This window comes from Pelodiscus sinensis, chromosome 4 (assembly GCF_049634645.1).
Source record: "Pelodiscus sinensis isolate JC-2024 chromosome 4, ASM4963464v1, whole genome shotgun sequence".
NCBI lineage: Eukaryota > Metazoa > Chordata > Testudines > Trionychidae > Pelodiscus > Pelodiscus sinensis.
Genome location: NC_134714.1, coordinates 57,115,968 through 57,142,433, shown reverse-complemented (window position 1 = coordinate 57,142,433; position 26,466 = coordinate 57,115,968). Strand labels below are relative to the sequence as shown.

Here is a 26,466-nt window from a genome sequence, read left to right as displayed (position 1 = left end):
GCTCCTGGGTGGCCAGGCCAGCAGCTATCCTGCCCTAGATGGCCACTTTCCTGTGCCTAGTGCGGAGGTCGTGGATGAGGTCCACGATCTCCGCACTAGACCAGGTGGGCACCCGCCTCTTGCGGACCTGGGCAGGCTTTCGGGAGCCGCCAGCCTGGTCCTGGGAAGAGGCAGAGGGCTGGGTGGCAGCGGGTGGCTGGTTCGTGCCATGCCAGGTGCAGGGTCTGCTGGCTGGGTGCTGGCAGGCTTGCACCTGGCACGGGCACCATAGCCAGACCGTGCCCCTTTAAGGGCTCCGGGGCCGGGAGGGGGGCAGAAGAGTTTCCCTGGTGGTGCCCAGAGTGGCCACCAGGGAAAGCTGGGGAGGGCTAGCCTCCCACTAGTTCGAATTAAGTGGCTACACAGCCCTTAATTCGAACTACTTAATTCGAACTAGGCGTTAGTCCTCGTAGAGTGAGGTTTACCTAGTTCGAATTAAGCGCTCCACTAGTTCTAATTAAGCTCTCCGTTAGTTCGAATTAAGTTTGAACTAGCGGTTTGCCTGTGTAGGGCCTATTAAAGTTAATTCGAACTAACGACTGTTAGTTCGAATTAACTTTGTAGTGTAGACATACCCTTAGGGTGTTTGCCCTTCCTTTTTATAGTTTCATTCCCTTTCTTGAAAAACTTTTCCAGCTGGGAAGTAGAAAAGATGTTCTCTGCTGTTTTTCACCTGTGAGCTTTCTTTGTTTTCCCTTCTTACTTGAAGAGGGGGAAGGGATGTGTTTACTCCTTAATTTTAAATTAAGGCAAACATACACTTATTTTTTCAAGTCAGGCCTTGAGTTTTGAGTATGCACTCTTAATACCATTGGTTATGTCTACATAGCAAAGTTATTTCGAAATACAGGCAGTCCCTGTACAAGATAGGGACTGTAGGTTTGTTCTTAAGTTGAATCTGTATGTAAGTCGGAACTGGCGTCCAGATTCAGCCTCTGCTGAAACTGATCAGTTTCAACAGCGGCTGAATCTGGACGCCAGTTCTGACTTACATACAGATTCAACTTAAGAACCCCAGGCATCCCCAAGTCAGCTGCTGCTGAAACTGATCAGTGGCTGATTCCAGGAAGCCCGGGGCAGGGGCTTCCTGTAGTCAGCCACTGGTCAGTTTCAGCAGCGGCTGACTTGGGGACGCCTGGGGCAGAGCAGCTGGGGTGCTGCTGGGTTGGTCCAGTAGCGCCGCCGCTCCTCGGCGCTACTGGACCAACCCAGCAGCACCCCAGCTGCTCTGCCCCAGGCGTCCTGATTCAGCCACTGCTGAAACTGACCAGCAGTGACTGAATCAGGATGCCTGGGGCAGAGCAGCTGGGGTGCTGCCCGGTTGGTCCAGTAGCGCCCAGAGTGGTGCTACGGGACCAACTGGCAGCGCCCCAGCTGCTGTACCACAGGTGTCTGGAGCAAAGCCGCGGAGCACGGGGGCAGTGGGACAGCCCAGATGCGCCGTGGCTGTCCTGCTGCCCTCGGGCTCCGCGGCTTTGCTCTGCTTTGCTCCCCAGCCCCCTGGTTTGCAGAACAGGGGGACGGGGAGCAAAGCGGCGGAACACGCGGGCAGCGGACAGCCCAGACACGACTGGGCTGTCTGCTGCCCGCGTGCTCCGCGGCTTGGCTCTGCTTTGCCCCCCCGGCCACGTGGGCCCCCCTGTCCACTGCCCACGTGTTCCACCGCTTTGCTTCCTCTCCCTGGTCTGCTGGAGACCAGGGAGAGGAAGGGCCCCGTTCGTAACTGAGGACCCGACGTAAGTCGGAGCCACGTAACTCGGGGACTGCCTGTAACAGCCCTTATTTCAAAATAACTTTCCTAGCATTTACACAGCCAAACCGCTATTTTGAAATAAATCTGAAATAGCGGCGTGCTTATTTTGAATTTGGTAAACCTCATTCTATGAGGAATATCACCAAATTTGAAATAGCTATTTTGAAATAAGTGCTGTGTAGACACTTATTTCGAAATGGGGGCCTCCAGCCTTCCCAGGGTGCCTTGGTGGCTACTCCAACCTCAACCAAGAACACTTCTCTACCTCCCACCCTCCCCGGAGTCCTTAAAGGGGTAGACTCTGGCCACAGTGCCTGTGCCAGCGCCAAGCCTGCCAGCCCAGATCCAGCAGTCACTGCCCCTGACCCAGTGGCCCCAAAACATGAGCCAGCAAGCCACTGGCAGCCAGCCCTCCACTGTTCCCCATGACCAGTCTGCCAGCTCCCAGGAGCCTGCAAGGGCCCAGAGAAGGTGGGCACCTTTCTGGTCCAGGGTGGAGATCATGGACCATATTCATGTTTGGGGGGGGGGAGGGATGCCCCCCAGTGTCCATGATCTCCACACTAGATGGAGAAACATGGCCGTCTATGGCAGGATAGCTGCCAGCCTGGCAACCAAAGGCCACATGCGAACCCAGGGGCAGGTTTGCATGACAAGTTCGTCCGGCGAGACCTCCAACCCTGAGCCCTGAGCTTCCCCTTGCTTCCCCCTTCCAGCTCCCTCCTCCCAGGTTTCCCCCTATCCTCTCCCATCCTCTCTTCTCCCCTCTCACGCCTCTTTTCCCCAGTCTCACCTGCATTTCATTCCCTCCTCCACAGTTTTGTTAAATAAAGAGAGTCTGTGTTCATGAAAATACGTGTATTTTATTTGACATCAGGAAGGGGGGCTAGGGATGGGTAAGTGGAAGGACGTGAGGGAGGAATGAGGCACAAGCCTCCAGTGGGGCAGACCAGAGAGGCTCTTAGTGCTCCTCAGGGTAGAAGCTTTCCCGCCGTGGATACTGACAGCCTCCTGGATACTGACAGCCCCCGATGGACCTCCTGGATGGCAGCCTGCAGAAAGTGCAGCCAGGTTTGCAGCAACGTATCCAAGAGAAGCACCAGAGTGCCTGGGGCAGCCTTAAATGCGATTCAGAGTCCACTTAGTGTGGATGCACTATTTCGAAATGCATTTTGTGTGTAGATGCATTATTTCAAAATAAACTATTTCGAAATAACACTGTAGTGTATACATACCCATACAGAGGAACCTTATAACTTCACAATGTTGCCACACATTTTATCAGGATACTACTGACTAGCAATACTGAATCATGAGTATTCAAATGATACATTACAAGGCATATCTTAAAGATTATTACAGTAGTGTGTAGGGAATTAATACAGGGGAGTATTTCATCACAGTTATCTAGTCCCATCCCTTGCACTAAGATGGGACGAATAGTAACAGTAGTAATAGCAAAGCGCTGTATGCAAGTCAAGTGAACCCTCTATACTACTTGTATTTGCTCCAATAAACAATAAATGTGCTATCTTTAACATATGTGTTCAAAGCAGGATGATCTTTTGAAGTCATGGCACAGTAGATTTGTGATGATACTCTTTATTTTCAAGTCTACAGTTAAACTTTCGCCTTTATACCAGATTACCCAAATTTTAATTATCTAGGTCGGGGCTACAGTTACAAGAATTAAATGAAGCCCCTCAAACTTGGAGTTTTCTGCCTTCATTGCAAGCTAACTGTGTGTCTCATCCAAACCCACAGAAGACAATATAAAGATTCCAATCATGTCAACAATGTCTGAGCTTTGGATCAGACTCCATATCTAGCTGAAGATAATATTATGACTGGTTCAGTCACAGAGATCTCCATGAGACTGTCACTCAGTGTGGCCGTGTCCAGACACAGGGGTTTTTTCGGGAAAAGTAGCCTTTTCCCGAAAAAACTTCCCCTGCGTCCAGACTCAAGCCGTGTTCTTTCAAAATTATTTTGAAAGAACGCGGCTTTTCTTTCGATGGCGGTAAACCTCGTTTCACGAGGAAGAATGCCTTCTTTCGAAAGTTCCTCTTTCGAAAGAAGGCGTTCTTCAATGTAAAGAGGCCGTCTTCGAAAGAGAGCATCCAGACTCGCTGGGTGCTCTCTTTCGAAAAAGCGGATTTCTCTTTCGAAAGATCCGCCTGCAGTCTAGAAAATCATGCCAATCTAGACGTAGCCTTGGTTTATGATCTTTTGAAAGAGGCTCTTTCGAAAGATGCTTTCGAAAGAGCCTCTTTCGAAAGAAGCCTGCAGTCTAGACATAGCCTGTGCTGGTCATATCACTGAGCCCTCTGGGGTGCTCCATAATATTGTCCTAGTGGGCCAGATACTCTGGTCTCCTCCAACTGAGGCACAGAGTTGGGATAACAGCCTTCCAGCATAGCAACACAGATATTGAACCAGCTCAGCTCTGGGAGAGCTCAGCTGTAAGGCCATTGACAGCACCCAGGAACTCAGCCCCAAAGAGGACCCAAACCCCCAAAATCCATCTTGGTCTGTATAAAAGTTTTAAACACAGGAAGCGTATAAGTTCATTCTCTGTATCAATGAAAGAGAGCTATGCACAGTGATTGCTCCTCCCACCAATGCAAAAAAAATATTTACACTGGGCTTGATAATAAACCAAGGCTACGTCTAGATTGGCATGATTTTCTGGAAATGCTTTTAACGGAAAAGTTTTCCGTTAAAAGCATTTTCAGAACAGAGCGTCTAGATTGGCACGGACGCTTTTCTGCAAAAGCACTTTTTGCGGAAAAGCGTCCATGGTCAATCTAGACGCGCTTTAGTGCAAAAAAGCCCTGATCGCCATTTTCACGATCGGGGCTTTTTTGCGGAAAACAAATCTCAGCTGTCTACACTGGCCCTTTTGCGCAAAAGCTTTGCGCAAAAGGGACGTTTGCCTGAACGGGAGCAGTATAGTATTTCCGCAAAAAGCACTGATTTCTTACAGTAGGAAGTCAGTGCTTTTGTGGAAATTCAAGAGGCCAGTGTAGACAGCTTGCAAGTTTTTCCAGAAAGCGGCTGATTTTCTGGAAAAACTGGCGAGTCTAGACACAGCCCAAGTGTTTATATTAAGTATAAAAGTAGGATTTAAATGACTGCAAGTGAATACAGACCAATCAAAGTAAGTTACTAAGCCCAAATAAGCCTAAATAAAACATGCCAGACAACTAATCCTAATACACGATGGCTGCGTCTAGACTGACAAGTTTTCCCTCAAAAGCAGTTGCTTTTGCGGTAAAACTTGCCAGCTGTCTACACTGGCTGCTTGAATTTCCGCAAGAACACTGACGATCTCATGTATGATTGTCAGTGTTCTTGCAGAAATGCTACGCTGCTCCCATTCAGGCAAAAGTCCTCTTGCACAAATGCTACCCAGCTTCTGTTTTTGGCAACACCCTCTCCTAAAATGGCCTATTGCATAGGATATCTAAATCTGCCATTGCTCAATGTTGCATATATGCAATTACTTAATTGCTAATGTCTGTTATAGATGTTAAGGATGACACTTTTGAAGGTTAGATTAAACAAAATACAGGACTATGTAGCACTTTAAAGACTAACAAGATGGTTTATAAGGTGATGCGCTTTCGTGGGCCAGACCCACTTCTCTAATGCATGCATATTGGGGCAGGGTGGAAGTCTTCTCTGGATAGTGGTTGGCACTTGGTTTGGATTGCAAATGGCATTGACCTCCAAAAAGGGCACAAAAAAGAATAAGGTAGACGCATGAGCACCTCCACTCCAGCAGAGTTGCGTTAGTGCAGTGATCCCCAACCTTTTGGGGCTGCCGGGCACCCGGGGGTGGGGCCGGTCACACGCCGGGTACCCGAGGGTGGGGCCAAACATGCGCCCGGGGGTGGGGCCGCACACATGCTTGGGGCGGGGCCACTTATACGCTGTGTGCCCGGAGCTGGCCCCACCCATGCGCCGCACTCCTGGGCTGCATGCCCCGGGGTGGGGCCACCCATACACTGCGCGCCCGGGCCTGGAACAGCCCATGTCCCATGTGCCCGGGGGCGGGGCCGCCACCGCCCATGTGCTGTGTGCCCGGAGCCAGTGCCTCTGCCACGCGTCCAGGAGTTGGCAGCACCCATGCGTAGCGCGCCAGGTGGCGGGGCCGCCCATGTACCATACGCCCAGGGCCAGCACCGACCATGTGCTGCGCACCTGGGGCTAGCACCGCCCATGCGCCATGCGCCCGGGGGCGGGGCCGGCCCCAATCACTCGTCGGGCGCACAGAAATGGCCCGGCAGGCATCATGGTGCCCGTGGGCACCGCGTTGGGGACCACTTTGTTAGTGCATAAGGGACCACATGCAATACTCTTTCATTACTTTTTGGCATTCATTCCTTCAAAGACCCTAAGAAATTGTGGCTCAGCATGCCACAATTCCACTGAGGAATCTCCTTGCTGCATGGCTACTCCTAGCTAATGGTTTAAAAGACACAATCTGATTGTCTATTTGCACTGCTTTACTGTGTTGGTGTTGTATTGTATGTGCTGCCAGAGAGAAGGCACATGGGGCACTTGCAATTAAAGATGCAACTGCAACCTAAGATGATGGAATACTAAGGCAAAGTAATCTAAGGCAAATATGCCAAAGTGCTATTAAGGAAGGTATAAATAAATTTGGAATCTCCCCAAAATCTATAAAAAGGAGAATGAATGGCCAGATTAGAAAATGTTCTATGTATATTGTCTTCAGTATTTAAGTATCTCAAAAGATTTCTTCTGAAATGGGAAAAGGTGTAAGTTAAAATTGTAATTATGCAATATTAAAGGCATTTTGACTTTACTGTTCTTCTTGCTACCACTGTTAATGACTTGTTTAACTTCCATAGCCATCCAGGACTAACTGTGTGTGCTTATAAGAAAAACTTGTCTTATGAGAACATATTTTAGTTGAATCATACTTAAAGATATCATCTAGCCATTTCTTTTGTTCTGTTGATTTAATGAAAAAAAAGAAGATAATGTTGGCATAACACTGGAGTATCAGTGCACTAGAGTGTGATTTTTATTTGGAAATATTTATTCCCTTGGGCTGAAAAATAGAAGCAATTTCTCAAGTACATATTTTGGAGAAAGCCAGGAGAACTGACTAACTCTGTCTGGCTTTTTAAAGCATATCAGGTTCCCCTAGCAGCTTAATGAAAGTCAATTGGGAATTTTAAAGTGACAAAAATTAGAGCAGTGAAAATAAGAAGAAACACTAGATGTGTGTAGGGCAATTCAGGGAAACCTGTGGGGCTTAATTACAGTCAATATTGATGAGTGGATTGGGTAATGCTCAGGAGAGCAAATATTCCTTGGAATCTGCAACAGGGCAACATAAGAGGAGGTGGTATGTGTCCTCTTGATCGTACTACCACGTAACAACTGTAAATAAAAGCAGCAAGTAATATAATCAAACCGGTCTCCCCTCCACTCTTTAACCTTTTCAGATATGTGAATGCTGTAAAAACATGGGCACATATCTCAGCACTCCCACCTGTGATGGCTCGCTCGTTCACTCCTGCCATAGGGAACTTTCTGTGGGGAAGTGAAGTGTCCTTAAGCACAGAAGAGGACTCAGCATACATGTGTGTGGAAAGGACATGTGCAGGGAGGTAGCTGTGCTAGTAGGATCATTCCAAAAGAGTTTGTTACATGGTGCCTATATCTTTTCTACTCCTGCAGATGCAAGGAGGAATGATACTGCTGGACTTCTTAACTCCCTAGAGGGCAGTTTGCTGTTAGGGACAGCTTGCTGTTCTACTGACCTGCACGAACTAAAGTTGGCAGGATTATTCTTTTCACTGCTATAGGTGAAAATCTGACCTACTTTTTATTTTGTCACAAGTTCATGCCACAAGTGGACTATTAAAAGGAATAAAATAAGTTTATTTAATTATCATGCTTACTTATTATTTGAATTACAACAGCACCTAGGATTCCTAGTCATAGCCCAGGACTTCACTGTGCTAGGTACTGTTTGAACACCAAACCAATGAGTGCTTATGTAATTTACTTTCTTTTATCTCTCTAGCATCTTTCAGTGTTTTTTATGTCAAAAGAGTTTTCAGGTATAGATTTCTGGGTCTAGCTAAACTCTACAATACTACTCTACCATTCTTGTGCCCCTACCCTGACCTTGGGGTTTTTGCCAGGGGCTAGTTCACCTCTAAGCACAAGGCTGCTGTTTTTTGTCTCTGACTACATTGGCCCTTGTGTTTAATTTTGGCAGTTATTTGTTCAATTGGTGCAGAGGAGGAGCACCATCAGGGAGCCATGCTTCTTAATTGTGTATCAGTGCAACCCCAGCATGAGACTTTTCCACTAAAGGGTCATATGCCAGTGTAGGATCAGTATAGAGGAGCAGCCCCACACACCCAACCTGCCCCCCTGACAGTGGTGGTGTTAGGGAGGCTGACACAGCAGCTGGTTCTATTGGTTTTATGTCAGTAAGGAGTTTCCCTCTATCTGATTTCTCTGCTGGCCATTTACAGCCAGTATCTCTGTGCTGTACCTAAATATCACAAAAGGGGAAAGAGTATAACAGACTCTGACCTATTCACACTATATGTGAGGAGAAGATGTTAGCCTTGATATAGTCCTTTTTATTTTAAAAATAATTTATAATGGCTAATAAATAATTACTATAATATTAACACATTGAAACTACTATAGTATAATAGCCTGTTTGTTCTCACTACCCACTGTAAGATAGCAGGCATTATTACCATATAAAATTATAGAAACACATTCAGAGAGGCCAAGGCCCAAATTTCCGTGACTTGCCCTTGGCCACCTATTTAGTCACCTGCAGAGTGAGGATAAGAAACAGACTTATCACAGTTCTCCAATGGACAGTACAAAATTTCAAATGCTCCTTGCAGCCACCACCTATATGAGAGTCATATTCTGGATAAGAGTGCAGCTAAATTGAGGAAGTGGCCTCCTTATGAATGGAATATGTACTTTTATCAGCTTTATTGAGGGTGTGTCTAGACACCAGCATTATTTCGCAATAACACCCGTATAACAATGCAAGCATCTACACGGTAATTCCATTATGTCAAAATACATTTGAAATAACAGCGGGATTATTCTGAGTTCTATAAACCTCATTCCATGAGGAATAATGTTTCTTCCGAAATTGCTATTTCAAAATAGCTGTTTTGTGGATGCTCTACTGTTGCTATTTTGAAATAGCTCCTTTCCAGGGCCATTCAAAGTAATTACTCCCTAGTGCTTCCTGGGGCTCTAAATTGAGGTAGGGCATCCACATTAGGACTAATTTCCAGGCTTCCCTGTAGGGTGTGTCTAGACTACATGCCTCCGTCGACGGAGGCATGTAGATTAGCCAGATCGGAAGAGGGAAATGAAGCCGCGATTAAAATAATCGCGGCTTCATTTAAATTTAAATGGCTGCCCCGATCTGCCGATCAGCTGTTTGTCGGCAGATCGGGGCAGTCTGGACGCGACGCGCCGACAAAGAAGCCTTTCTTGATCGACACAGGTATGCCTCGTGAAACCAGGTTTACCTGTGTCGATCAAGAAAGGCTTCTTTGTCGGCGCGTCGCGTCCAGACTGCCCCGATCTGCCGACAAACAGCTGATCGGCAGATCGGGGCAGCCATTTAAATTTAAATGAAGCCACGATTATTTTAATCGCGGCTTCATTTCCCTCTTCCGATCTGGCTAATCTACATGCCTCCGTCGACGGAGGCATGTAGTCTAGACACACCCGTAGTGTAGATGCGCTATTTCAAAATAAGCTATTTCAGCGTATTTCCTCTGGAATAGCTTATTCCAAAATAAGTGTGCAGTGTAGTTGTACTCTCAGGGTATGTCTACACTAGAAAGTTAGTTCGAACTAACGGACGTTAGTTCGAACTAACTTTCCTATGCGCTACACTAGCGCTCCGCTAGTTCGAATTTGAATCGAACTAGCGGAGCGCTTAGTTCGAACTAGGTAAACCTCATTTTACGAGGACTAACGCCTAGTTCGAACTAGCTAGTTCGAACTAAGGGCTGTGTAGCCCTTTAGTTCGAACTAGTGGGAGGCTAGCCCTCCCCAGGTTTCCCTGGTGGCCACTCTGGCCAACACCAGGGAAACTCTATGCCCCCCTCCCGGCCCCGGACCCCTTAAAGGGGCACGGGCTGGCTACGGTGCCCGTGCCAGGTGCAAGCCTGCCAGCACCCAGCTAGCAGACCCTGCACCTGGCACGGCACAGAGCCACCCACCCGATGCCCCCCAGCCCACCCCCTCTTGCCGGGACCAGGCTGGCGGCTCCCGGGAGCTTGCCCTGGACCGCAAGAGGCGGGCACCTTCCTGGGCTAGTGCGGACATCGTGGACCTCGTCCACGATCTCCGCACTAGGCACAGGAAAGTGGCCGTCTAGGGCAGGAGAGCTGCCAGCCTGGCCACCCAGGACCAGGTGTGAATGAAAATCAAGGGGGTCCACTGAGACCCCCGACACTGAGCCCTGAGCTTACAATGGCCGTCCTGGGTCAGACCAAAGGTCCATCTAGCCCAGTAGCCTGTCTGCCCACAGCGGCCAACCCTAGGGACCCTGGAGGGGATGGACCGAAGACAATGACCAAGCCATTTGTCTCGTGCCATCCCTCTCCAGCCTTCCACAAACTTTGGGCAGGGACACCACTCCTACCCTCTGGCTAATAGGACTCCATGGACCCAACCTCCATGACTTGATCTCACTTCCCTTTAAACTCTGTTCTAGTTCTAGCCTTCACAGCCTCCTGCAGCAAGGAGTTCCACAGGTTAACTATTTGCTTTGTCAAGAACAACAACTTTCTCTTACTAGTTTCAAGCCTGCTACCCATTCCTTTCCTTTGGTGTCCTCTAGTCCTTCTTTATGGGAACTCAGGAAGAACTTTTCTGAATGCACCCTCTCCACCCAACCCCTGCTTTTACAGACCTCTATCCTGTCCCCCCTCCGTCTCCTCTTTTCTAAGCTGAACAGTCCCAGTCTCTGTACCTCTTTTCATCTGGGACCTGTTCCCAACCCCTGATCATGTTAGTTGCCCTCCCCTCTCCCAGCCTTTCTCTTCCCCTCTCCCACCTCCTTTTCCCAGTCTCCCCCAGTTTTGTTCAATAAAGACAGAGTCAATGTTGGAAGAAACGTTATCTTTATTTTGTACATCAATAAGAAGGGGGGCTAGGGAAGGGCAAGTGGAAGGAGGTGAGGGAGGAATGGGGTACGAGCCCCCGATGGGGAGGACTGGGCTGGCTCTGCGGGCTTCTGGGGGTGGAAGCTCTCCTGCAGCCCCCCAATTACTCCCTCTCCCCAGATGGCAGCCTGCGGCAAGTGCAGCCGGGCTGATGGCCGAGTGGTGTGATGTGCCCAGTGTGGGCACTCAGGGCACTCCAAGCCAGAACTTCTTTGCAAGCGGGGCACCCCTTAGAACTGTGTGTCCGGGGTGGGGGTCGGGACCCTTTAAGCGCAGCCCTCGGCTAGCCTGAGACAGCATCTCCATGCTCTAAGTCCTCCTTTTATGCCCTGCCGGCACTGCTTCCGGCCATCATTAAGCCCTGTTCAGAGTCCACTCAATGTGGACTTACTAGTTCGAACTAGCAAAACGCTAGTTCGAACTAGTTTTTAGTTCTAGATGCGTTAGTTCGAACTAGCTTAGTTCGAATTAACTAATTCGAACTAAGTTAGTTCGAACTAGCGCTGTAGTGTAGACGTACCCTCTGTGAGTCAAACTTACTATTATATTTAGGGGCCTTTTGGCCTGAGTTTGCTAAAAGGGCAAAGAGTTCATTGATGCTCTAATTTTGAGTTTGTGCTAAAGGTATCAGTTCCAAAGTAATGTTCTGCTTGTATTTGTGGTTTGTTCAGAAGAGAAATTTGTATTTGTGAAGGCTGAGGACCTGACATCACTTCAAACCAAAGTCCTGGTTCATAGGTTCAGGCATCTGTACTACAAGCTTGCCTGTGCCATGCTGCAGAAAAGACCCCATCTTTGACCTATGGATATTTCCTTTCTAAAGGAGAAAAAAAGAAATTGTGTTTCTATGTTAATAGTGTTCAGGTCTCCTCCTGTCACTGATTACCACTGTTGCTTCCTTGAGTCCAATTATGTCTAGTGGGCTCACAAGGGTACACTTGCAAACCAGTGTGAAGAAGATATACACGCAAATTATATCAACAAAATAACAGGATTTGTACATGTAGGCCCAACACACTTACTACTGCCTTGAAGATTTACCTTGCAAGGTGCACTTACTGTCCAGTAGGAAATGTGCTGATAGTACCACTTTTATTCTTTTCCTGCTTGGTTTTCCTGAATGCCATTGACATAGGCAGCAGAGAAAATAGCAGTGCTAACTGTTCATGCAAGAGTAATAATAGCCTTTAACAGAAGAAGAGTAATTACCTTTGTCTAGTTTCCCCTGCTGTAAAATGTAATAAAATAGAGACCAGTGTCTACCCAGCTGATAATATACACTACTCCTCTGTTTCTTTTGATAAAGTAGAGGCTAGTTATGTGAAATGCCCTTTGCTCACAAGCTAAATTCACATCTTAATTTTGAGAACTCCATTACTGATGGGTAGATTTCCTGAAAACATTTGACAGCTTTCAAGCCAGTGATATTTGGCAAGAATTCTTAAAGCCGTGGGAGATTTACAGCCAGAGAGATCATATAGCATTAGTGGGTTCAGACCCAGCCCCCACCTATCGCACTTGGTAACAATGACAGGAGGTATCTGTATACCAGAAGGAAGAGCTTAAGAGGGGTGGCTACGTTTGGAAATAGAAGCCCCTGTTAGCAGCCGGAAGCAGTGGTGCTGAAAAGCAATCACTGGTGTCAAGAACTTTCTTAGCTAAGCACTGCAGCTGGTGGCAATAAATAGCATTCTAATAAAGGAGGATGTTCAACCCATGACATAAGCGAATACTGTTTCAACCACAAAAAGTAATTTATAGTGCTGAATATGTCTGAAATGGCTTTTTTCCTATACATTTCTAAAATAAAAATGCTAAGATTTCAATGGTGAGAAAAGATCTGCATTTTAAATAAAAATGAAATGGAAAGATCAATGAAAAGAGTACTTCTTTTTAAAGTACGTAATGATACATAGCATCTTAAGGATGTGCACTGTCACAAAGCACAATTACCTCCATTCCTTAAAAAGACAGATGCTATTTCCTATGGCTGTGAATGTTCTATGTATTGCATAAAATCTACAATTCCCCACTTCCTAAGCAAAATGAAAAAAAATCAATACTTATACTAACTATCATGGTGTCTTCTTTAAAAAACACCAAAAAGTGTAAGCAGAGACATCACAAATAAAACCCCTCTCCTCTTGAAACAGAATAGAAAAATGGCTAAATAAAACTATGTTCATCTGACCTGTTAACTCATTGACTTACCACGGTAAATTAGTTATTAGTTTTGACAAAACCAGTGGTTTATTTTAACATATACTGCTGTTCTTTGTTACACATTCTATTTGTACCACATGTTATTTCTCTTTCATAATTATTGTAAAATATAGCAATTTCACATACGGTATCTTATCCCACTGGGATAAACATTGTGGATATGGTACCAGAAGAACTCTCTTTGACATAAAGTTTATTCCTACTGCTTTTTTTCCATTGGAGAGATTTTTCACTCAGCCCATGCAGAAAATGAACTCTGCACTTAAATGAGTGTGTGGCTCCTTTTGAATAGCTTTTTTTACACAAGAACAGAGAAATGCCAATTTGTTTTCTACTGTGAAGACTGTAGGTGCAAGCCTGTGAAATGAATAACTGGTTAATCTGTTAAGCCGTTACTCAAGATAAAAATCCTTTGTACTAGAAGGCAAAATATAGCATGCATATTTGAAATGCATTAAAGAAAGGGTTTCTTCTTTTATGCTTTTATAAATGTTTATTAACACTGTATTTTTGCTTTTGAAAGAAATAACCCTTTATGTTTAGGAGTTAACTAATAGCTACTTAATCAGCTATGGAATGCTGTACTTAAAAATGGAAGTTTTGCACAGCTGAATTTTTAGCATAGCAATAATCATGACAGATTAGTGGACTGTTTTTGCTATAGCGTAAGAGTTAAAGGGCCAGGCTCTCAATGGATGTAACTTGGCATAACTCCGCTGAAATAAATTGGTATAGTTTCATTGAAGTCACTGAAATCTAAACTCAGATCCTTAATTTTTTTCTTGAGTGCAGCTCTTAAAGCCTTAATGCTCCGTTCTATACCACTTCATTATGGTATAAATGTCATGGGCCAATTCACATTATAATCTCACTCACGGTGACTTTGATGGAGCTATACTTATTTATATGAGATGAGGCTATGGCCCAAAGTCTCTTAATGTTGTATGGCAAAGTGATGAGTTGGATTCTGATCTTACCCCAATATAATTTAGCAATAACCCCACTGAAATCAATGGAGTTACGCAGGTGGAAAACAGGTACAGTGAGATTACAATTCAAATTAGGATCACGTTTATACCTTGATAAAGTGGTATTGTAAGGCTTCAAGCACTGGAGTCAAGATACAAAATTAAGAATTGCATTTTAGATGTTAATATAAATATTGTGTGGATATTTGGGAATAATTAAAAGATAGAATGGCTACACCAAACATTGTGTTGACTAGTTCCTGTAAACTATGAATACAACTACAGCCTTTTTTGAACCCTATACGTATTTAAACTAGGGATGGGAGCCAGCTGCAAAGTCTGGATCTAGATCTGAACTTCCTCAAAGTTCAAGTGTGTTGTAATTGCAAGGAGGGGGGTGCGGTCCCATCTCTATTTTAAACTGAAAACTTTTAAGGTAACTCCTATCAGATGTTCTCAGGATTCACTGAAAGAATATTCCAGTAAAAGCCAAAATTAAATATCTCTGGTATTGTGCTTGAATTTTATGAGCATTTCAGTTTAAGGCTAAATGGTGCTCTCATGCAGACAGACTATGTTAATAAATTTAAAGTAGGGGAGTTAGCCATGATTTTAAATCACTTGCATACACACTAATTTTCAAAGCTAAAACAGAGAAGCACAGAAAGTTCATCTGAGTTTCCAGGGTAGTGCATGTGGTGAACATTAGTTTTTCTCTTTCTTGCTTTTGTCAAGATTGGGTAATGCTGCTGCTTTTCACAAATACTGTACTAGTAACTGAAAACATCTTCCACATGTGTACAACATCAATGGCAGCAGTGATACAAGGACTTTCATTAAAAGCATTGCACAGGAGCAATGAACTTCCATTGCCATGAGACCTACTTGAACATGTATTTGCCATCTCTGTGGCTGAATGTGTTAAAAAATACAGCTTTAGACAGGAAAACAAGTTTACAGAATGATATACCAGAGGAAGAAACATATTCAGCAGAGGAACAACATGATGCAATGTTCATTTTTAAAAACTCTGGTTGCTGCATACTTGTATGGGAATTTGGTTTCATCCATAATATTTTATTCCGTCTGTCTAATAATTAGCTCATATTTCTATAACTGCTATCAGCTGTTACTTTGTCAACAGGAAAAAAAATCAATGTTCCTTTTGTTCTTTCCTTTATTATATCTGTTTTTTGCTGTTAAAGTCAGATTGCTAGCTGACCCATGAGGCAATGCTAATTTTGGTAGAAACTCAGTGGTCCATATTTCTGGTGAGCAGGAAGACATATGATAACAGCTTGCCCACTGAGAGCTGGAATGTAGGTAAACGATGTTAAAAGTCCCATAGATAAAGGGGAAGACTTAATGGAGACAACACCAATAATGAGCATTAGGATTACAAGGGAAAATAGGAATGGCAAAGACTTGCAGCCAGAGGAAGCTAGAGATAGATCAGAGAATTGCACTAGGAAAAGGTAGGTCTATGTGACTGGGGACTCCTTATTAAGAAGAATAGATAGGCCTGTAACCAGAGCTGATCCAGAGAATAGAAGGGTGTGCTGTCTGCCAGGTGCTAAGATAAGAGATGTGGAACTGAGGTTGAAGAGAATTATTAAGGGAGCAGGAAGGAATCCATTGATCATCCTTCATGTAGGAACAAATGATACAGCTAGATTCTCGCTGGAACGAATTAAGGGAGACTGTGCTAGGCTGGGGAGGATGCTCAAGGAAATTGAGGCTCAGGTGATCTTTAGTGGGATTCTGCCTGTTCCTAGAGAAGGGCAACTAAGATGTGACAGGATTATGATGATCAATAGATGGCTTAGGCAGTGGTGCTATAAGGAGGGCTTTGGGATGTATGGTCACTGGGAGGCATTTATGGACAGAGGACTGTTCTCTAGAGATGGACTTCACCTAAGTAGGGAGGGAAATAGACTTCTATGATGGAGGCTGGCTCAACTTATTAAGAGAGCTTTAAACTAGGAATTTGGGGGAGACGGTTGGGAGATGCCCAGGTAATCTCTACGCCAGATTTTAACACTGAGAGGGAGGAAAACGAAGTAAGAAAGGATATAGCTGGAGGTAGGAGAATGAACATGAGGAAGGGTGGGGTGGATACTAGTCTAATAGGTCATATTGGAGGTATAACGTCTGTGCCAAATTGGGTAAAGAATGTGAATGAGGCCAAACAGCAAAATTAAGATGTTTGTACACCAATGCGAGGAGCCTAGGTAACAAAAAGGAGGAACTAGAGCTATTGGTCCAGGAAGTGAAATCAGATATTATAGGAATAACAGAAACATGGTGGAATACTAGGCATGACTGGAATACAGTTATTGAAGGGTATGTGCTGTTTAGGAAAGACAGAAATAAGGGTAAAGGTGGTGGAGTCGCATTGTATATCAAAGATGAGGTAGATTGTAAAGAAATATAAAGTGATGGAATGGAGAAGACAGAGTCCGTTTAGGCAAAAATCACATTGGGGAAGAAAACTATCAGATCCTCCCCTGGGATAGTGCTTCGGGTGTGTTATAGACCACCAGGATCCAATTTGGATATGGATAGAGTCCTCTTTAATGTTTTTAATTAAGTAAATACTCATGGAAACTGTGTAATCATGGGAGATTTCAACTTTCCAGATATAGACTGGAGAACAAGTGCTAGTAATAATAATAGGGCTCAGATTTTCCTAGATGTGATAGCTGATGAATTCCTGCATCAAGTAGTTGCTGAACCAACAAGGGGGGATGCTATTTTAGATTTGGTTTTGGTGAGTAGCGAGGACCTCTTAGATGAAATGGTTGTAGGAGACAACCTTGGGTCGAGTGATCATGAGCTAATTCAGTTTAAATTAAATGGAAGGATAAACAAAAACAAATCTGAGACTAGGGTTTTTGATTTCAAAAGGGCTAACTTTAGTAAATTAAGGAAATTAGTTAGGGAAGTTGATTGGACTAAAGAAATTATGGATCTTAAAGTGGAGGAGGCCTGGAATTATTTTAAGTTAAAGTTGCAGAAGCTGTCAGAAGCCTGTATCCCTAGAAAAGGGAAAAAAATTTATAGGCAGGTGTGTTAGACCAAGCTGTATGAGCAAGCATCTCAGAGAGGTGATTAAGAAAAAGCAGAAAGCATATAAGGAGTGGAAAATGGGAGGGATCAGTAAAGAAAGCTACCTTATTGAGGTTAGAGCATGTAGGGATAAAGTGAGAAAGGATAAAAGTCAGATAGAGTTGGACCTTGCAAAGGGAATTAAAACCAATAGTAAAAGGTTTTATAACCATATAAATAGGAAAAAAAACAACAAAAAAAGAAGAAGTAGGACAGCTAATTACTCAGGATGGAGTGGAGGTTAAGGATAATCTAGGAATGGCCCAATATTTGAACAAATACTTTGCTTCAGTCTTTAATGAGGCTAATGAAGAGCTTAGGGATAATGGTAAGTTAACAAATGGGACTAAAGATAAGGAGGTAGATATTACCATATCCGAGGTAAAAGCCAAACTTGAACAGCTTAATGGGAGTAAATCGGGGGGCCCAGATAATCTTCATCCAAGAATATTAAAGGAACTGGCACATGAACTTGCAAGTCCATTAGCAAAATTTTTTTAATAAATCTCTAAACTCAGGGGTTGTACCATTTGACTGGAGAATTGCTAATATAGTTCCGATTTTTAAGAAAGGGAAAAGAAAAGCGACCCGGGTAACTATAGGCCTGTTAGTTTGACATCTGTAGTATGTAAGGGTATGTCTACACTACCCTCCTAGTTCGAACTAGCAGGGTAATGTAGGCATACCGCACTTGCAAATGAAGCCCGGGATTTGAATTTCCCGGGCTTCATTTGCATAAGCGGGGCTCCGCCATTTTTAAATCCCCGCTCGTTCGAACCCTGTGCCGCGCGGCTACACGCGGCACGAACTAGGTAGTTCGAACTAGGCTTCCTAGTTTGAACTGCCGTTACTCCTCGTGGAATGAGGAGTAACAGTAGTTCGAACTAGGCTTCCTAGTTCGAACTACTGTTACTCCTCATTCCACGAGGAGTAACGGCAGTTCGAACTAGGAAGCCTAGTTCGAACTACCTAGTTCGTGCCGCGTGTAGCCGCGCGGCACAGGGTTCGAACGAGCGGGGATTTAAAAATGGCGGAGCCCCGCTTATGCAAATGAAGCCCGGGAAATTCAAATCCCGGGCTTCATTTGCAAGTGCGGTATGCCTACATTACCCTGCTAGTTCGAACTAGCGGGATAGTGTAGACATACCCTAAGATCCTGGAAAAAATTTTGAAAGAGAAAATAGTTAGAGACATTGAGGCTAATGGCAATTAGGACAAATTACAACATGGTATTACAAAAGGTAGATCGTGCCAAACCAACCTGATCTCCTTTTTTGAGAAAGGAACAGATTTTTTTAGATCAAGGAAATGCAGTGGATCTAATCTACCTCGACTTTAGTAAGGCATTTGATACAGTACCACATGGGGAATTATTGGTTAAATTGGAAAAGATAGGGATTAATATGAAAGTTTAGAGGTGGATAAGCAACTGGTTAAAGGGGAGACTACAGCGGGTCATATTGAAAGGTGAACTGTCAGGTTGGAGGAAGGTTAATAGCGGAGTTCCTCAGGGATCAGTTTTGGGGCCAATTTTATTTAATCTTTTTATTGCTGATCTTGGCACCAAAAGTGGAAGTGTCCTAATAAAATTTGCGGATGACACAAAGTTGGGAGCTATTACCAATTCAGAAAAGGATTGGGATAGCATACAGGAAGATCTGGATGATCTTGTAAATTGGAGTGATAGCAATAGGATGAAATGAAGTGTAAGGTTATGCATTTAGGGATTAATAACAAGAATTTTAGTTATAAGCTGGGGACACATCAGTTGGAAGTAACGAGGAGGAGAAGGACCTCGGAGTCCTGGTTGATTATAGAATGACTATGAGCCGCCATTGTGACATGGCCGTGAAAAGGCTAATACGATCTTGGGATGTATTAGGCGAGGTATTTCCAGTATGGATAAGGAGGTGTTAGTGCCATTATACAAGGCATTGGTGAGACCCCATTTGGAATACTGTGTGCAGTTCTGGTCTCCCATGTTTAAGAAGGATGAATTCAAACTGGAACAGGTACAAAGAAGGCCCACTAGGATGATCCGAGGAATGAAAAACCTGTCTTATGAAAGGAGACTCAAGGAGCTTGGCTTGTTTACTTTAACCAAAAGAAGGCTGAGGGGGGACATGATTGCACTTTTTAAATATATTAGAGGGATAAATACCAGGGAGGGAGAGGAATTATTTAAGTTTAATACCAATGTGGACACAAGAACAAATGGATATAAGCTGGCTAGTAGGAAGTTTAGACTTGAGATTAGATGAAGGTTTCTAACCATTAGAGGAGTGAGGTTCTGGAACGGCCTTCCAAGGGAAGAAGTGGAGGCAAAAGATCTATCTGGTTTCAAGATTAAACTAGATGGGTTTATGAAGGGGATGGCTTGATGAGATAACATGATCTTGGTAACTAATTGACCATTCATTATCAGTGGGAAATAGGTCAATGGAGGGATGATAGGAGTTACTATAGAGAACTTTCTGGGTGTCTGGCTGATGAGTCTTGCCCACATGCTCAGGGTTTAGCTGATCGCCATATTTGGGGTCGGGAAGGAATTTTCCTCCAGGGTAGATTGGCAGAGGCCCTGGAGGTTTTTCGCCTTCCTCTGTAGCATGGGGTACAGATCACAGCTGGAGGATTCTCTGCATCTTGGGGTCTTCAAAGTATTTGAAGGCTTCAATATCTGAGATATAGGTGAGAGGATTATTCTAGGAGGGGGTGGGTGAGATTTTGTGGCCTGCACTGTGCAGGGGGTCAGACTAGATGATCATAATGGTCCCTTCTGACCTTAAAGTCTATGAGTCTATGATGTTAAAAGGGCTGCATAGGATGATGGGCTTGGTAGAGAGTCCATTCCTTCTGGATAAAACTCAACCAATCCGCTATCTGAATCAACGAGGCAGCATTTCATTTTCCTGACTGAACAGCCTGTACAGTTATGTCAGATTACCTACTGTCTGCGATCAATCAATCAATCAATCAATCAATCAATCAATCAATCAATTTATTTCTCAGATTTTCAATGCAGTGGAAAATAGCAGGGAAATGTTTTGACTCTGGGTGCTTAGAAAACAAATCTATTTAAACTAGAGCTGTGAGAGCGTGGAAAACCCACCGCTAGGAGCAACTATGATGCTCTTACTGATTATAAAGAGAGCACACTGACCTCAGTTTCTATGTAGTCCAGCTTCTGGGCACCATGTCAGTTCAGAGATGGTGAAAATTTCTATCAGGTTCATCCAACTATAGTGGCTAATTACAGTTTGCTCTATGTGGTGTTCTCAATGTGCCACTCTGATTTTGGATAACTCTTCCATTCAGTTTTTAGGATGAGTCTGAAATACAAAATTGAACCCAGGTGGAGTGATGTCTGAGCAAACAAGGTTATTTTCAGAACATTTATGAACACATTTGCCAATAATTATTTTTAGTTTCTGAACTAATGATTGTGATACTCATGTAAGCTGAAGTATCCAGACTGCATGACTGGATGTGGAACTACAGGCTGATACTCTCCTATAAAATGTAAGTCCCAAACATCATTGATTAGAACGGTCAGAAATCCACATCAGTCTCCCTTCCATTCCCTCCAATTAGCTTAAGCAAAAGCCGGAGTGTGTGTGTGTTATTTTGTAGGACACCATTTTTCCATCTTTAAATTAAAAGCCCAGTCTCATTTATCTCTCCTACCCTGGTTTCTGGGCAGTGCAACTCCATTGACTTCACTAGACCTAGCTCTGATCTACACTGGTGTAACTGAGTACTGACTGAGGCCTATAAACATCTAAGCACTTTGAAAAACGATGATTTATAACTTAAATTTCACTGCCATTCTGCAGCTATCTGTGGGAGAAAATATTAAGTTCTAGAAAGTAGCTGCAACCAATGAAGAAACCTTTAAAAAAAAAAAGCAAACTGCACTTTAGCCAGCATGTGCTACTTTGATTCTGCACTCACAGCCATTCTGTCTTTCGGTACATCTACACTGCATGGCTATTTTGAAATAAGCTATTCTGGAATAGTTATTCCAAAATAGCTTATTTCAAAATAGCACATCTACACTGAAGGGATTACACTCAAAATTAGTCAGAGGCAGGCTTCCCAAATGAAGTTGTGCTTTCTCGATTTAGAGCCCCATGAGGCACTGGGGAGTAATTATTTTGAATGACCCTGGGAGGAGCTATTTCAAAACAGCAGCTGTGCAGCGCCTACATACACCTTATTTCGAAATAGTTATTTCGGAATAGGTGTTATTCCTCGGAGAATGTGGTTTACAGATTTCGGAATAAGTCATCCATTATTTTGAAATATTTTTAAATAATGGAATGACTGTGTAGACATGCACATTGTTATTTCAAAATAATGCTAGTTATCTCAAAATAATGGTGCAGTGTAGACAACACCCTTTGAGTGGTCTTGCTCTCAACTAAAACATCTGAATTTCCTAACATACATAGCCAAATGCTGGCAGTTCTCTGACTTGCTTTTCATCTCCTCCCTGACAAACACACTGCACAAATACGGGGATTTTTTCCAAATAGATATAAAATGGGTTTGTTTACTTAGGCTCAAAACTTAGAGGAATGGCTCACTTTAGCCCTGTTAGTTCACTTATATGCATCAGTAAGATACATACTTACATGACATGTTTGGGAATTCTCTGATGTTTTTCTGCCTTCAGTTGTGTATTTTACTAGCCTGGGATAGGGCCTTCAAGCCTTCAGAGGAAGAATCTGTATCTTTAAGAACTGACCGATTTCAAACTGACTGCTTGATCTTACATTAAAACATCAGCTTCAGATAACGAATGTTAAAACAAGATGTTTAAGCTAAGAGGGTAAGTTCTTTCCATCTGGAGAACCACAAGGATTGACAAAAGCAGCTCAGAAATTCAAATACCCTTCTCAAAGACCATTAATATACTGAATGTTTTCAATACAAAGTATCATGCTGCTCATAGCAACAGATTAACATATAACCAATCATAGCTGGCCTTGCAAACAAATAGGCAGTTTTGGATATAACAGTGCATTGTCTTTGTATTATGATTGCTATCCAAGATTTATTATGTTCTGATAAATGATCGTTTACGTTGTTTTGACAATTGGAGAATTTATGAATGAAACCAATTTGCTTGCAGTGATGAACTGAATTGTAAAAGAACCATTAGCAACGATGACATTGCTTGAAATTTATTTACGAATTAGGTTAAATTTTTGCTCTTTTTTAATTAGAAGCAAAAAGCTGCCAAAGAACATTTATTTCAGAGTAACAAGCATCTGACAGGTTTCAAGAGAGCTCACTCACAGATTCAAAGTTACAGGTCGGTTTATTTTTGCTATATTAGCTTTATATGACCTCCCAAACTAGAGTATAAAATTGGGGCCAACAATGCATATTTTCCAGTTTGATGTACATTGAGAATGTCATGCTCCTTCCAGCTGGTATAGTAACATGGATGAGATGAAGTTCACGGCTTGTTCAGCAATTCTCAGAAAAAGCCCACATGTGAGCCTGCACATGATCTTACTGTCTGCATGTAAGGCAGTGAGGGCACCTTCATGTAACAAGGCTTCATGGTAAAGTTTGGGCATTGAAGGTACTCAGCAGAATTTGTCCAAAATGCCTTTTCCAGTATAAAGAAAACAAAACCAGAGAAACAAGAAAGTAAACAAACTGTAATGTACTATAGCATTTGATACTGGAGTAGAGATCTGCATAGTTTGAGAAGAAATGAGCTTCTGTCTAAAAGATAACTACAGGCTTTAATTTGGGATTAATAGGTTGAGATGTTTGATTTCTCCATTTCTGGGTATCTGAAATGGACCTGATTTTCAGAGAAAAATCTGGTCCTTTTAAGACATATTAGTTAGGATACCCCCAAAATTGGTGCCCCCCCAAAATCACACATAATTTCTGAATATTTTTTCCCTGAAGCAGCTCATAGTGGGGTTATATTTCCTTTAAGAGACCATACTGATTGGCCATCAGACTCTGAAGAGAGGAAAATGCTTTGAATTAAAGATACACAGATGACAAAGGGATAACAAGCTAGTACCTTTCAAATGTGTGTACCAAAGAGTCAAATAAAGTGCTCTGGAACACAGAAAAGCCCATGTCCTCCATATCCTTTGGCTGGTGATGGAAGTTTGGAATCCGGTATTCATGATCTTCCTCTTTTTGGATGATGCCACTTGGATTTGCTGGGGTTTCTTAGGCACAGAACCGTTCTGCTCTGAAGCAAAGGTTTATAAGTAAAACCATTTAGGCTGAGTTTTTCAAAGAGTCCTAAGGAAGCTAGAAGTCCACTTGAAAGTAAATGGGATTTTTGTGGCTAATGCACTTGAAAAATCCAGGTTTATTTCCTATTGTTATAAATCTTGGGTACAGAAATAATTCCACACCCAAAGCAATACACAACCAAACACATAATGAGAAGCCTCCTTTTACTCCCAAAGTAATGAGAAAGCTCTCTTCCTCTCTCTCCCGTTCTCCTCACCTGCCACACCCGGACCATGTCTTCTCCTCTGTTAACTTAACCATTACCTCAAGTCTGTTCTACTCTAATGCTTTCTGCTTAATTGAGGGCCAGATGCTGAAGTACTGAAGGCCTCAACAAGTTTTGATCCCAAATGAAAAGTCTAGGGATTGTATTTTTTCCTGTCTGAGGAAGTAAAGGGGTCTTTATGTTCCAGTTTGCCACGTTGAGTAAGGTACTACTTAGTGCTTCAAACACTGCACACACACACACACACACACACACACACACACACAAAACCACACCATTCAGGACTCCACCCTGCTACCTAATTAAAGTCCAGCAACATAAAAGAATAGCCTGTTAAGCGAGTCATATTCATGCTTAAACAAATCAGTTGAACATCTACACAGATGGTAACCTCTCCGTTGTTAGATTTATAGCATATGAGTTGCTGTTTGTTATGCATGTGTTGTAAGTATAAAATGCACCTGCAGTTCTTCTCAAATTCTTCTCAAATTGAAATATATTGGAGACTTCGGGATTCTCAAAAGCATTCACCTTTGGCCTAAATTTGATTCTCTTAAGTCATTGGTGAAACTCTCATAGCTTCAATGGAAAGACTTAGGCCAACACATAGCACTCTTGAAAATCCCATCCTTGGTTTTCAGTATGTTTCTTGTGAGATGTGAGCATAAAATGCACATTATTTCATTATGCAGTATAGTATGTGTCTTCCATACAATGCTTTGCAAATTTAGCCCTTTCTTTATAAACTACTGAAGGAAATTATGTCCTCAGTTAAAACAATAGAAAGACTCCAACTAACTTCAAAGGGCTTTGGATCAGGTTTTTAAGGCATAGAAAAGCCGAAAGTGCTGAAACAGCTAATGTATATTATTAATTAACAAGGAATTTTAGAAAAGTGTTGGCAATCTAGGATACAAATATGCACAGGTATAGGTTTACTTGCTTGCAGTTACCAAATCCTTGTAAAATTGAACATTTTGCAAACATTTGCACCTAGCTTTCCCTTCCCCCACCTGAAAGTTCTTTCTTCTTACAAAATAAAAAATTGATTGCAGTTAATTTGGTTCATATATTACAAAAAATGGTTTGGTCAAGTAAGCAGAATTTTTCTTCATAGCTACTGCAAGAAAATAGGAAATGAGAGGAAGCATTACACTTCTCTGATGTTCCCTGCCCCTCCAATCCCCCCCAAAAAAAGGCAGAATGAAGAACTGTGGAACTATAGGGGCTTGTCTACATGGTGCACTAAAGTGCGTTAGAGGGGTATGATTTGAATGTGCTGCTCTCAGACCCCACTGGCATGAACTGTATTAAATTAGTTTTAAGCACTTTCAGTAACTGTCTGTGGCTAGAAACAGTATGAGAACAGCTCTTCAAAGAAAGTTAATGTGAACTTAGGTGCATTTTCATTTACATCAAGTTGGACTATACAGTGCAGTTGGAGTGCTCTAAAATGTGCTTGAATGCACTGTGTAGACAAGACCTATATCTATTGGCTTGCGTTCATAATTTACCCATTACTTCATGCAAATGGACACTTCACTCAATTCTTCTGTGCCTCAGTTTGCCCATCTGACAAATGGGAGTACTACTGGAGGATTAACAAATGTTTATAGATTGCTGTGAGATCCTCAGATGAGTGGAGGCTGGGAGGGGGGTGGGAAGATGGTGAACGAATCTTTAAGCCCTTAAGAAGCCATATTAGAAAACCACAGGTAAAAGAGAAACTGAAAGCAATTAGTGCCTCTAAGGAGGTGTTCAGACTCTATGGGTGAAATCCTGATCCTTGTGCAGTCAATGGCAAAACTATTGACATCAATAGGGGCAGGACTTTGCTTTGTATTTTTAGCCATTTGATGTAACTGGCCAGGTTTTGGAGCAGGATGTGTATCTGAATTTATCTCTCTGCTTTAACAAAAGCCACTTCCTGTGATCATTTTGTGACCCCAAAGTACAAATGAGAAAGGAATGGCAGAGACACAGGCAGCAGGAGTTGTGCCAAGAAAGCCTTTGCAGCATATAGTCCATAGCTCAAACTTTGGGTGCTCTCTTTCAGCTGCTTAGTTTTTTTGCTCTGATCCCTAATTGCCAACAGTTTCTTCATTGCTAAAAATCCAGAGTTACAGTTCTATCTCCCAAGCAGCAGAAAGTGTGAAAATGTCTAAGAGGCCCAAACAACCTTAATTCTACCCTTTTACCTCATGTAAGTTTCACACATTGGCGGCAAGAGATAGACATTTGGATGAAGGTAGCAGTCATTTTGATTTGTATAATTTCCGGTTGACGCTGCGATTTCTGAAGCACATAGATTTGGCTCTGTATATATATTTCTGGGATGTAAAGTATGATTTCTCTAAACCCTGATCCCGAGCATATAAGTTTGGTAGTGTTTATCCATAGTGGAACAAACTTCGGGCCTGAGAGAGAGAATGACTGTAGTTTGGTGGTTTGACTTGGAAGTGGTAGACTCAAAGTCCAGTTCCCCCTGCTCCAATCACTTCTTACACTTCAGCAGCTTCAACATGAGAGTGCCCGGCATTAGTATGTCCTATAGCTTAGAGAACTTTTTGAGTTGTGGGAGACCACTATATGGATTTTGTCTTTCTTGAAGGCGGAGAAAGGACATTGAACCTGGGACTCACACAACTCAGGTGAGTG

At 43.1% G+C, this 26,466-nt stretch overlaps 1 protein-coding gene across 1 annotated transcript in view; it reads right to left on the bottom strand.

Annotated features, from left to right (window-relative positions):
* Positions 1–20,462: 20,462 nt before the first annotated feature.
* The window catches only part of CDIN1 (CDAN1 interacting nuclease 1), a 237,458-nt gene continuing 231,454 nt past the window's right edge, over positions 20,463–26,466 (bottom strand). Inside the window, exon 12 of the mRNA XM_075927022.1 lies at positions 20,463–20,635. Coding sequence (XP_075783137.1) covers positions 20,569–20,635 — 67 coding nt within the window. The 3' untranslated portion in view covers positions 20,463–20,568. The remainder of the gene's footprint in view (positions 20,636–26,466) is intronic.